The sequence below is a fragment of the Pimephales promelas genome, chromosome 20 (assembly GCF_988280905.1).
Source record: "Pimephales promelas chromosome 20, fPimPro1.hap1.1, whole genome shotgun sequence".
In the NCBI taxonomy this organism is placed as follows: Eukaryota; Metazoa; Chordata; class Actinopteri; order Cypriniformes; family Leuciscidae; genus Pimephales; species Pimephales promelas.
In genome coordinates this window covers 21,054,190-21,067,594 of record NC_142788.1, presented here as the reverse complement: position 1 = coordinate 21,067,594, position 13,405 = coordinate 21,054,190, and the positions used below count along the sequence as shown (strand labels likewise).

The window sequence follows — 13,405 nt, the reverse complement described above, 5'->3', positions numbered from 1 at the left end:
ATGTGATGGTTAAAACCCATTAATATATCCTAAATTAAAGAGTGTGTGCTTAAAGCTCTTGTATCTTATCTAAAGGATTCCCAAAGCCTACAATCACTTGGTCTAAAGAGCGATCTTCTCTGCCTTGGAGACACAAGATGGTCGATAACAGCCTGGTCTTATCTAATGTGGGCCGTCAGGACTCTGGTCAATATGTCTGCAATGCCACTAATCACATGGGCACCAGTGAAGTCACCATCATGCTGGAAGTCGACAGTGAGCTTTATTCATTTATAGAGATGATCATTTTTATTCCTTGTTCACCTAAAGCACATAATACAAATGTTATTATTTTACACTTCAAAATAGTATTATGCTTTCTTTTCGAGTAAAAATATCCCTCTAACCAAATACATGTACTTGAAGCAAAATCATATATTGTATTTAGACTTCAGACAGTAAATATTGAGAGATTTAAACTTGATGCCAGTTGGGGAAATGCACTAAAATCCTAAAAAAAATATATATATATTTTTTTTTAAAAAACTTATCTTTCACAGTTTTTCTTTAAAGTACAGTACTTGTAATTTGTTTTAGTTACACAGGTTGATTCATTTTGATTTATTTTGCTTTAGTTTAGATATTTATACTGGAATACGTAACCTTTTTTTTCTTTTCGTACATTTTAACTGCTGTCCAAATTCCTCAAACAAGTGTGAAGCATGTTTTCCTGTTCTTGTAAAGCTCTCTAATATGAGCCAGCTGTAGTTATCCAACATCCTCTAACTGACATTTCTTTGGTCGGAGCAGCCCCACCCTATGCCACTTCCTTGCCCGATGACGTGTCGGTGCGAGTGGGCGAAGTAGTCCGACTGCAGTGCCTGGCCCATGGCACCCCACCCCTGCGTTATGAGTGGACTAAGGTCAACGGCAGCTTGCCTCCTACTGCTCAGCAACAAGGAGGAGACCTCCAGATCAACCTGGCCAAGGAGAACGATGCTGGGACATACAAGTGTGTGGCCAGCAACAAGGTTGGCAAGAGTGAAGCGCTGGCCAAAGTCTCTGTCCGATGTGAGTATTGTCATTTCAGTGTCATGCATACATCATGCATTCTATTGACCTCTTGACCTCTGACCCCTGTGTCCTGCAGCACCCCTGTCGGTGAAAGTGTCCCCACAGGTGGAAGTGAAGGCTCTGGGCAGTGCTGTGGAGTTTACCTGTGCTGCTAAAGGAGGGTCTCAGATTGAGATTGAGTGGCTGAAGGAGGGAGGAGTTCTTCCGCCAAATCATCACATTAAAGATGGAGTGCTCAGGTGACATTATCTGATTTAAACATTGCCTATCAAACATTTAAAGGGTTAATTCACCCCAAAAGGAAAATGATGCCATCATTTACTCACCCTCAAGCTATCCTATGTGTATATGACTGTCTTCTTTCAGCCAAACACAATCAGAGATAAATTATATATTGTCTCTTCTTACAAGCTTTATATTGATAGTGAATGGTAGTGAATTTTGAATTTGGTTTCTTTTTGAATTGTGTACTATAATAAATTGTTTAGGAATTATATACAAGTTCAACTGATTATGTTAATAGGATGACATTGCTGAATCATTTTGTATTTAATTGTTGGTACAGTCGAGAAAGTCAAGATCTTTGAAATTAGACTTTAAAACTCTTAACGAAATCTAAAAATATTTTAAATAATATTCATACGATATTAGATATGATATCTGATATGGGATAGTTCTCACAATTAAATGCATAATATTTAAATTATTATGCCATGTATCCTTTATTCATAGTATTTGTTCTTATTTGTGCAGGATCGAGAACCTTCAGCAAAGCAATGAGGGAATCTACACCTGCAGAGCTACAAGTCTGTTTGGACAGGCTCAGGACAGCGCTAAACTCTCCATTCAAGGTCCCTTATGTCACCCAGAATACAATATGTTTCCAGACCTTGGGTTGACTACACTTTAAAAACCCACTGACTGTGCTTTTTGTCTTCACAGCTCTACCCAAAGTGAAGATCAACGTGCGCACATCAGTACAGACAGTGATGGTGGGCAACTCCGTGGAGTTTGAGTGCCATGCGATCGGTGACCCCGAGCCCACAGTGCGCTGGAGCAAAGTGGGAGGCTCCCTTCCTGATCACGTGGAAGTAAAGGGCAACATCCTGAGGATTGATCACGTGACCGAGTCGGATTCAGGACAGTACCGCTGCACTGCCACTAATAATGTTGGCTCAGAGCATTCCCATGTGGTCCTTAATATCCAGTGTGAGTACATTTATTATATCCAGGATGTTTATGATGTTTCTTTTGACATTGAATTTGTATTGTAACACCTAAAAAAAAACATTGAGGTCAGGGTCTGTGCACAATATTAAAGGGATACTCCACTTTTTTGGAAATAGGCTTATTTTACCACTCCCTCAGAGTTAAACAGTTGAGTTTTACCGTTTCCGAATGTATTCAGCCGATTTTCTGATTTAGAAAAATATCAGTAAACAGACAGTTTCTGGTCTCATTGACTTCCATAGTATATATTTTTTTCCTACTATGGAAGTCGATGAGACCAGAAACGGTCTGGTTACTGATATTCTTCTAAATATCAGGAAATCGGCTGAACGGATTCAAAAAAGGTAAAACTCAACTGTAAAATGAGCCTATTTCCAAAAAAAGTGGAGTATCCCTTTAAAAGGGAAATGCTTTGGATGTAACTGAACCCTGATTCCTGAAACATGTGCACATTTGTAGCCTTGCCTCAGATTGCTGCACAGCCTGAGGAAAAGGAAGTGACAGTTGGCTCTGATGCGGTCTTGCCCTGCATCGCATCTGGATACCCAGTCCCAACCATTATATGGTCAAAGGTAACCCTTAATTCTTGACCCTTAACCCATATGTTCACACAGCAGCATATTGCAATTGTCAGTCCTGTTTAAACTTCTAAATATGGTTTCGTTGACTTCAGAAAGCGATTCTTTGTCCTCATCCTACAGGTGGAGAATGAGTTGCCCTCTAAGTGCAGACAGGATGGACATGTCCTGACAGTCCCTGGTGTCACACACTCAGATGCAGGAACGTATGTGTGTACAGCTGCTAATAAGCAGGGGAAAGTTGAGGCCTTCACCAGACTCAATGTTCATGGTTGGTAATATCATATCTTTTTTTTCCATGTAGGCAATACTGCCACTTAAGACAGTCTGTAATTGTGGCTTTGTGATGGCAGCAATTATTTCACTTGTATAGTTGGATAATAGACAATTATATGTTTGCTTACACATCTTCGCAGGAACTACACACCTGGTTAAGTGTCATTTAGCAGATATTTTTATGCAAAGTGACTTTCGGAATGCTTGTAGAGTGTCTTGTAGATTCATTGAATGCATGTTTTTCATGAGCTGTTTCCACTGAAGATTTTCTGAAATGTTCTACTGCTTGTCTCTCTAACATTCGGTCTGTGTTCATGTGGTCTTCCAGAAAGAGTGATGCCCTACTTTACCCAGGAGCCTCTCTCGTACCTCACACTGCCCACCATCAAAAACTCCTACAAAGCATTCAGCATCAAAATTACCTTCAGGCCAGACAATGTTGATGGTAAGGTCCCTGGAAACTATTTTACGGCACCAAAGCTGTTTTAATTTAGCTGGCATTACTTAAAAACAATGTTTTATGTTGAAGTGTTGAAAATAGGAATCAAATAGAATAAAATTATATTATTTATTCACCTTATTTATTCACATATTGTTCCAAACTTGTTTCATGATCTTTGAGACAGAAAAATATATATTTTGAAGATTTTTCCTGCTGGTCTTTTGCTGGAATTTTCTATTTTTAAAATGACTTTCTCTTTGAAGGTTATGAGCAGTGTTACTGTATGAAGGGCATACTGTTCATAAAATGTTTAGTCCTTGTATGTAAACTCAATTATTCTTTTTGTTCTTTACCCTCCTTTACCTCTCTTTGGTATGAAGGGCTCATTTTGTATGCCGGTGAGTCTGCTTGCTTGTCTGAGAGTGTCTGAGTGCACATGCTGCAAGATTTAATAATACCATGCAGCAGTGTACCTCCGCATCCTCTCATTGGGCCCTTAATAAACATATGCAGGCATGACTATAGATATGATGTCCATTCCAATGTCCATCAAGGCACTTCTGCTTCTCGTTGAGTTGGTTGCGGCATGATGCAAGAACGTTATCATGGACCGACTGAAGCTTTTACACCTTTTAGTGACAGTCGCAGTATACAGCATGTGTGCAAAGTTGTTTTTTTTGAAGTTTAAAAAAAACCCGGAAAAATGAAAATAAATCATTTTAGATTCTACAAGAGAATTCAGGCATCACAGCATTGTAATGTACAGTTTTTAAAAAAATGCCATTTATTGTGAGATTTGTTAAAGATTAAATTTAACAGTGTTATTAAACTAATAATTATTAATGTTTTTATTAAATGCATTAAATGATGCCAAATTAAATATAAATATCGACAGATATCAATAAATAGGGCTGCACGATTAATAGAAATACAAATGTTATCGCATAGTGGGATTACTATAATATTATTTATTATTATTAACAAGCACAGCATTTCATATTTTATTTTAATTTTCAAGTTTATACTGTATGTAACATATATGTAAAGTTAAATGTGGTAACAATATATTATGTATCCCTACATGAAATAAAACTGAAGCTTATGTTTCGGCAAGCTGGTTCTTTTTGAATGCTGACTAATGCCCTCGATCTATACCAGTGGTTCTCAAAAGGTTTTGCTTTTAAAACTCAAGCAGTGATCCAGCACAGTACCAGTACCAATTTTTGGTTTGCAACCTATCAGTTGAGAGCCTCTGGTCTGTACTACTATCCCATGTGATGGAGACAGGGCAGAGTCATGGCATGTGCCCATGCATGTGGCTTGCGTTGGCAGTGATTGGCATTGTGAGATGCTGAACCCTCAGCATGCTGCTTTACTTTCAGCTTAAAAAAGGACTTTGTGCTTTTTCAAGCTCTATGGTTAGGTAGAACGAATGCCGCATTGGACTTATCTTTTCCTTTCATGTCCAGGTATGATCATTTATAATGGACAAAAGAGGACCACAGGAGCTGACTTCATATCTTTTGGGTTGGTGGGCGGCCGTCCTGAATTCAGGTGCATTACCTTTCAATATCATACCAATCTAAGAGAACATTTTGCTTCTAAAACTGAATATAATGTTCCAAATGTGCATATTTTTCTTCCACAGGTTTGACGTGGGCTCTGGGATGGCAACTATTCGTTACCCTACTGCCATTAAACTGGGCGAGTTTCACACAGTGCAGCTCTATAGGAATCAGACTCAGGGCTCTCTTGTTGTGGATGGAGAAGCTCCTGTAAATGGAACCTCACAGGTGCATATTCCTCTCTCCATATCCCTAATTAATATGCTGTTTTGTGGTGGTATCATGGCAGTTAAACAAATTTGAAACATGTTGTGTATCCGAGCAGGGAAAATTCAAGGGCCTGGATCTGAATGAGGACCTTTTTGTTGGCGGTTATCCAAATTATAGCATGCTTGCTAAAACTGCAGAGCTCAAGACAGGGTTTGTTGGTCAGAAAACCCTTATGTTATTCTGTGCCATATGAATTTCATAGGACTGTATCAGTTGTAGTTTTCATATAAAATAGCCATCTTTCACTGAGTTTTTGTCTTTCTTTAAGGCTGTATCAAGCAGCTGATAATACAAGGTGATGAGGTCATTTTCAAGGACCTTGACAAAAGTTCCACTGGAGTTTCGAATTGTCCCACATGCAAGGACCGCCCATGTCAGGTAATCCCCTACAAACAAAATTATTCTTTGAATCAGCATGCACAGTGACCCCAGTATTTGGTATTTGGACACTTGCGTAAGTCACACAAAAATTTGTGAATTTTATTGCTGAAGAAACAAAATATCAAGTATCATGTCCTTATGCTAGTCCTTAAGACTACACTCTCAGAAAAAAGGTACAAAGGCTGTCACTTGGGCTGTACCTTTTCAAAAGGTAAACTTTTGTCCATTTTAGGTGCTAATATGTACATTTTAGGTGCTAATATGGACATTTAGATGCTAATATGTACATTTTAGGTGCTAAAATGTACATTTAGGTTCTCATATGTACATTTTAGATGCTAATATGTACATTTAGGTGCTAATACATACAATTATGTACATATAGGTGCTAATATGTACATTTTAGGTGCTAATATGTACCATTAAGGTACCAATATGCACCCTTTAGGTACAAAAGTGTACCTTTTGAAAAGGTACAGCCCCAGTGACAACTTTTGGACCTTTTTTTCTGAGAGTGTAATGTCACTTTTCTAGGTAGGCACAAACCACAGTGATTTGAAGTTAATGAATGAAGTCAAATACTTCATTTTTTGTCTTATATGATTTTTCTCCAACTTTGTTGGGGCCAGTGTATGTTTTTTTGTGTTATTGGCCTGCGGTTACCTAAAGTTATGTGTGCGTTTCAGAATGGTGGAGTGTGTACGGATTCTGTAGCCAGTCTCTACAAATGCAATTGCCAGAGAGGATACACAGGGAGCAACTGCCAGCATCACTCCTCCTCGCACTGCCACACAGGTCAGAATTTTTAAAAGCAGGATCAGCATCATTCCTCAGCTTCATAAGCTACGATTCCATCTAAAGTTGCAAATTGAACTTTAAATATCACATAAAACATTTGCGAATAAAGCACTGTTTCCATCCCATGTTCAAGAGAACAAAAAATCACTTCACTTCCTGAGAAATTGGCACGTAATATCTGTAAGTTGCTGCAATCCGTAGAGGATGCCACTGATTAAGCTGCTAACTAAGCCACTTATACACTATAAATAACTTGCGCCTCAGAGAGTCTGCAGACAAAATGTAATAAACGTTGTTATCTTGCGTTCTGAGTGCTGGTGTTTGGGTACGCAATCGTGCGAGACACTTATGGGAAGTAATTATACTCAACCATTTTGAAGACAGACTTTGACTCAGGCATTTCAGAATGACCAAATTAACATTTGAGATGGGGTCCAATCTCTTCTTATCAGATTAAAATTGTCTGCCTCGATTGAGCACATATGTTTTTTTATGCATATTTTAAGAATTTATGTGCATGTTGTTTCCATCCATTTTTTTTTTATGTGATATCCACAAAATGTGCATTAAACTGCTGTTAACCACAACAGAGGCCTGTGGACCAGATGCCACCTGCATTAACAGACCCAGTGGGGGCTATGACTGCCGCTGTCACTTGGGCAAGTCTGGAGTGAAGTGCATGGATGGTAAAGCTCAATATCATTCATATCTAAAGTTCCCTGAGCTCTTTAAGGTCAACTGTGGTTCTCACTTACCCTCTTCTTGACAATCGCAGGTACTCTGGTAACGACACCATTGTTTGATGGAGACTTATCATACATTGCATATCCTCCTCTCACTAATATTCACAATGACCTCCGCATCGAGATGGAGTTTAAGCCCATGGATGTTGATGGGTTGATGTTCTTTAGTGGAGGCAAAAAGATGAAAGTGGAGGACTTTGTGATGTTATCAATGGTAGATGGACATGTCGAGTTCCGATATGAACTTGGTACAGGTAAGAGGTCTGATAATCAAATCATGATATATATTTTTTTGCAAAAAAAAATATTTTTCTTTGTCATGGTGAATTACAGGATGTGCTTGATTTTTGGAAAGTGGTAATCATCACCCTCAAGAGCCCAAATTATATATTGTATAAATAATATTTTTTTTTCGTTTTATCTACTTGTCTGTTGTTTTATCTATAAATAGATAGATAAGTAGATAGATCCACCCGTCCGTCTGTCTATAAATTAATTATTTATTAATAATTTATTCATTAATCGATTGTCACAATTAGGACATTGATCTTCTTGAATGTATCTAATATTTAAAATCATACCAAAGACCTCTGATGTGGGACAGGCCACCATTTTAAGAGGAGGATTCAGATATTTGATGCATTTCAAACTATCTACTTGGTGGTTTAGGTTAACGACATCACATGATAGGTTTAGGTTAGATAATAGTTTAATCTAATGTTTAAAAAAAAAAACAGAAAGTTTGTGCCTTTAATCAACTCACCTCAGAGATCTTGATCTTTCAAAATAAGTAATCGGACACTAAAGTAACAAAGTACCTCCTCACTTTCTCTCAGGTCAAGCTGTTCTGCGCAGTCAAGAGCCTGTGTCTCTGGGTCAGTGGCATCGTGTGGTGGCCGAACGGCTCAATAAAGACGGCTCCTTGAAGGTGGACCATGCACGAGAGATCACAAGGTCATCTCCAGGCAAGGCCCAAGGTCTTAATATCCACACACCCATGTATCTGGGAGGGGTGCCCAGCATGGACATCTTGCCCAAACCTGCAAATGTTAGCATGCTGTTTGATGGATGCATAGGAGAGGTGAGAATGTATTGCATTGAATTGTTGTTTGCATTACAGCCCCCAGTCCTGTTTGGAAATGAAATAGTTTCTTTTGGCTTTGTTTATATTTACAGGTCTTCGTTAATGGAAAGAAGGTGGATCTCTCATATAGCTTCATTGAGAGCAGTGCCATCAGCCAGTGTGAAGATGGCAGCCCATGTGACCGCAGGCCTTGTCTGCACGGAGGCACATGTATGGCCAGTGTTGAGTACGAGTACCAGTGCCTCTGCCCTGAAGGACACGAGGGTGAGTTACTCAACCAACTTTCAAGAGGCTTTATATAATATAGTATAATTAATATAATATAATATAATAATATGTGTGTGTGTGTGTGTGTGTGTATATATATATATATATATATATATATATTTTTTTTTTATGTATTCTTTAACATTAGGGATGGATATTTTAAATTATTTTAATATGTTCCTTGAAATTTATTTTAATATTAATATTTTTTGCACAAAAAAATGTGAAGTGACACTGAAGACAGGAGTAATTATGCTGAAAAATCAGCTTTGCCAACACAGGAATAAATTAAATTTTAAAATATGTTAAAATAGAAAACAGTTATTTTAAGGTGAGTATTAGAGACTTCTTTCAAAAACATTAAAAAATCTCACCAATCCTACACTTTTGAATGGCCGTGTATATACTGTATATGCGGCTCCTTTAAGGCTTGTCAGTAAATGACTGTTATGATTGGCGACCTCATGAATAGAAAAAAAAAATCAATGCCCACTCCCTATTGCACGTGAGTAAATGTTTTGAAAAAATCCATATAAAACCATCCTTTACAGACAAAGCATTATGAAATCATTGACTTATGGTTTGCGATGTAACTACTGCCATATCCAATACAGATGGCTTTTTTTCAACCCAACTGCTGGGTTGAGACTGTTGGGTCGTTTTATTGGGTTATTTTCTCAATGTTGAAAACTTGCAGGATGTTTTAATGGTTCAAAGACATTGTGCATGTTAAGCTTGCTAAGGCTCTGAAAATCCTCATTATTAAATTTTATTTCAAAGAATTATTTAATCAAGATTTTATTCCTTTTGTTTTTCCATATTTTGGTGTTCTTCAGGTGACCGTTGTGAAATAGTGAGGGACACCTGTCGAGATTCTTCGCAGTGCCAGAATGGTGGCAGCTGTGTGGATAACCAGTGTGTGTGTCTGGCCGGCTACACAGGCCGACACTGCGAGGAAGGTCAGTTCACATCTGCTAGATGTTTAACATATTGTTTTGCAAAATCTTTTTGCATATGATTTTTTGCCTTCCGATAAGCACCTGCATTGCTGCAAATTTAGGTATATTGTACACTTTTTGCATTTATTTTTTTCTATTCTTTTGTACAGAATTGTCAACTCATTCTATGCAGTCAACTTTTTTTATTAAGAACATATTATTAGGAGAATGGTACTAGTTATTATATTTATAAATGTACGCTATTATTTTACAAACTTTAGTCTTGGGCACAATAAAGGCTAATGCACATTTCCACTGTTATTGCCATGAAGAAAAAAAAGGTTCATAGAACAGATACAATTCACCTGTGACCCAAATAGCTGTATGAGGAAAAAATATGATGATTTCAAAATGTTAGTTTTGGGAATTCACAAATAATTTGGTCCCAAGTCTCCCGTACCAGTGTTATTTTTGTATTATTCATATAATATTATAGTATTATTTATTTATTTATTTATTTATTTTTTGGTTTTCATTCTAATCATTGTTCGAGTAATTTTATTAGTGTTTTAATACTTCAATTTATTTTACTTTTAGTAATTTTAGTACTTAAACTTATTTTATTTCACCTATCTTATTTCAGCTTTTCTCATTTACTGGAAATAATTTTATGTTTTTTGCTTTGGTTAACAATAACAACACTGTTCCATACAACTACACTCACCTAAAGGATTATTAGGAACACTTTTATGATTATTGTAGCAAAGCATTTGTGAAGCCACAACACGCACAACCTTGAGGCGGATGGGCTATAACAGCAGAAGACCCCACTGGGTACCACTCATCTCCTCTACAAATAGGGAAAAGAGGCTACGATTTGCAAGAGCGCACCAAAATGTTGCCTGGTCTGATGAGTCTCAGAATGAGAAAATGGATCCATCATGCCTTGTTACCACTGTGCAGGCTGGTGGTGGTGGTGTAATGGTGTGGGGGATGTTTTCTTGGCACACTTTAGGCCCCTTAGTGCCAATTGGTCATCATTTAAATGTCACAGCCTACCTGAGCATTGTTTCTGACCATGTCCATCCCTTTATGGCCACCATGTACCCATCCTCTGATGGCTACTTCCAGCAGGATAATGCACCAAGTCACAAAGCTCAAATCATTTCAAATTGGTTTCTTGAACATGACAATGAGTTCACTGTACTAAAATGGCCCCCACAGTCACCACATCTCATGCCCTGGATGTGCATCCCACAAAGCTCCATCAACTGCAAGATGCTATCCTATCAATATGGACCAATATTTCCAAAGAATTCTTTCAGCACCTTGTTGAATCAATGCCACATAGAATTAAGGCAGTTCTGAAGGCGAAAGGGGCTCAAACACAGTATTAGTATGGTGTTCCTAATAATCCTTTAGGTAAGTGTTTTATACATTACTTGTCATTTAAGATGAGATAAACATGCAGCTAACCAACGCCAATATATGAGCAATGTGACTCTAAATTGCTTTATCATTCTTACTGATATTCATATTCGGGTCTCTTTACATCCCGTTTGCCTCATTTGTCATTTAACAGAATTCACTTTCTCTGTGGAAGTAAAGACGTTTCTCTGTAGTTTCATAGCATCCGACTGAAGCACAGCTGTAAGCGATTCATCATGAGGCACCATAGGGAAATAATTGTCCGTTCTCCATAACGCACCGTATCGACATCAGTCAGGCTGCCGTACGTCATCCAGCATTAGCGTGTTGGCCGGTGAAGGCCACGTGTGAATGTTTCTCACCCCTGCACTCTCATGGCTATATCCCACACACACAGGGCAGGAGTCCAGCTTCTCCGAGGCGCTGTGGAATTTGGAGGGTAGTGGGAGAAATGGTACAGTATGACTGCAATCTGCCTGACCCGCTCGTCACTAACCAGGGGCGAGCGTCCTCCTCAGGGCCTCCTCAGCCCGTCTAACACCACCAATGAAACAACAACAACAAATGACTACAATGGGGGGAAAAACAAGCAATACAGGAAGTGAAGCATTTTAGGGGTCTGTTTACAGAGCTTTCATTAGGACCATCAGATGCAAAGTCAAGCACCTTTCTGATAAATGTATTCATCTGGATTAAATGCTTTTTTATTATTATTATTATTATTAATCAGTGTTGTTGATTTAAATAAAATGATCCTGATAAAAGTTGAAAAATCTTTAAAAATATTTTCTGAATATTTTAAATAGTAATTTTTTCACAGTACTAGTCTTGATTAAAACAAAAACAGAAAAGAGTCAAACTTTTGTACAGTACTGTATGTATAATGGTTTAATGATATCACTAGTAGATGCTTGACTTTTCTGTTAGTGTTCAAAAGCAAGAAAATAGGAAAAATGAGTAAAAGCGTAATGATACTGCCTTGTAAATAGATCCCTGAAACAATGCGCTATCGAAATGAATGGTCTCATCTGCACTTAATTGGTTACTGTGTCCTCTGTGAAGTTTTAAATGTAATGTTTAGGGGGGAATTCTGTGTCTTCGTTGTAAAATGCTTATGGTACTTTTTGGTGTAGTTTTTGTGGCTAATGTTACAATTGTGACGGTTGCAACGGTGCAACATTTTCTTAAGGCAAACACACACATAGAATTCCCCTTTAGCATCTCCTGTCCTGAGGCGTCTTGTCCGGTCAGTCGTTTCAATTCGTCATCTCTTTCTCATTAAATCCTTGTTTCTCTTTGTTCGAAAACCAACATCTTTTCCGCACTGGCACTTTCACCTACAGCCGTGTCTGTAAACAAAATGTCCTCACACTGTGAACAAACACTAACCACTGAATATCATTCTTTTAAACACTTGAGCTAACTAGACAGGTGAGTATACGTCCAGAAACATTGAGCATGAAGCACTTATTGATGAGCACTCAACTGCTCGAGGGTTATTACATGGTTCGAGAGAATGCTTTTTGAGGAATGCTCAGTGTTGTTCTCAACTTCAACAGCAGTGTGTATTTGCATTCGTTTTTATTTATCTCATGGAGATAAATTAAATGTATGTTGGAATTTATCTGGGGGGTTTTATGAATTGCTCTTGATGCACATATTTGTGTTTTTCTCACAATGCAACAAGCCTGTTATTTGGGATCATGCATTTATAACTTGTAAAGATAAATATTAATTCATCAGATTTAAAGGTACAGTAAGTGATTTCTGAGATTAGGCCAAGCAACTTGACACACTTGTAGCTAATCCATAGTAGGGGGCGTGTCCACTCATGATGGGTGGGGGAGAGAGTGATTTGAAGATGGTTGAGAGACATTACAAAAGGAATATCACTGGGTGAAGGAGGGTTATGATCAGGCAAGAGCTTTAAGACCAGCATTAATAGTAGAAAAGCTTCCCGGCGCTAAAGAGACCTACGTGGGAAGGCCTGAAAACGGATGCAAAGGTTGCTTGGTTTCTGCTCGATACGTGAGTAACATTGGTTTTGCTGTTTCACAGAACTGAGATATGCTGTTGTTGTAATGTTAGCTATATTAACAGGACAGTCTGGAGCTGGTGTACCTGCAGCTTTTTCTTGTATGTACTTTTGTGGGATGTATGCTCATTTTTGTCAATCGTTTGTCATCTTTAGCTTTCCCCCCTCCGCTTTCAGCCACTCTTGAAGGGAGGGGTGTGTTTGTTTGGGTTGATTTCAAATATCGACATTGTTTCTCAGAAATCGCTTACTGTACCTTTAATGTAGTCAGGGGTCAGTTGTGTTCACGGTCTGCTTATTCTGCTGTTTGGTGAAGC

General features: G+C 38.2%; 1 protein-coding gene across 12 annotated transcripts in view; it reads left to right on the top strand.

Annotated features, from left to right (window-relative positions):
• The window catches only part of hspg2 (heparan sulfate proteoglycan 2), a 102,481-nt gene that overhangs the window by 83,011 nt on the left and 6,065 nt on the right, over positions 1 to 13,405 (top strand). For 9 of the 12 annotated variants that reach the window (XR_016148165.1, XR_016148169.1, XR_016148162.1 and 6 more), the window contains 18 exons: positions 76 to 255; positions 790 to 1,050; positions 1,130 to 1,292; positions 1,807 to 1,904; positions 1,996 to 2,262; positions 2,743 to 2,855; positions 2,985 to 3,132; positions 3,466 to 3,582; positions 3,960 to 3,977; positions 5,049 to 5,133; positions 5,228 to 5,372; positions 5,470 to 5,572; positions 5,683 to 5,792; positions 6,482 to 6,590; positions 7,184 to 7,279; positions 7,369 to 7,590; positions 8,173 to 8,684; positions 9,524 to 9,646. Coding sequence is in view for 1 of the 12 variants with exons in the window: in XM_089124494.1 (XP_088980620.1) it covers positions 76 to 255; positions 790 to 1,050; positions 1,130 to 1,292; positions 1,807 to 1,904; positions 1,996 to 2,262; positions 2,743 to 2,855; positions 2,985 to 3,132; positions 3,466 to 3,582; positions 3,960 to 3,977; positions 5,049 to 5,133; positions 5,228 to 5,372; positions 5,470 to 5,572; positions 5,683 to 5,792; positions 6,482 to 6,590; positions 7,184 to 7,279; positions 7,369 to 7,590; positions 8,173 to 8,417; positions 8,513 to 8,684; positions 9,524 to 9,646; positions 11,451 to 11,507 (2,832 nt within the window). In the remaining 11 variants the exon portion in view is untranslated. Of the gene's footprint in view, positions 1 to 75; positions 256 to 789; positions 1,051 to 1,129; positions 1,293 to 1,806; positions 1,905 to 1,995; positions 2,263 to 2,742; positions 2,856 to 2,984; positions 3,133 to 3,465; positions 3,583 to 3,959; positions 3,978 to 5,048; positions 5,134 to 5,227; positions 5,373 to 5,469; positions 5,573 to 5,682; positions 5,793 to 6,481; positions 6,591 to 7,183; positions 7,280 to 7,368; positions 7,591 to 8,172; positions 8,685 to 9,523; positions 9,647 to 11,450; positions 11,508 to 13,405 lie in introns of those variants that run through there. The other 3 variants (XM_089124494.1, XR_016148163.1, XR_016148164.1) reach the window with 3 other exon arrangements.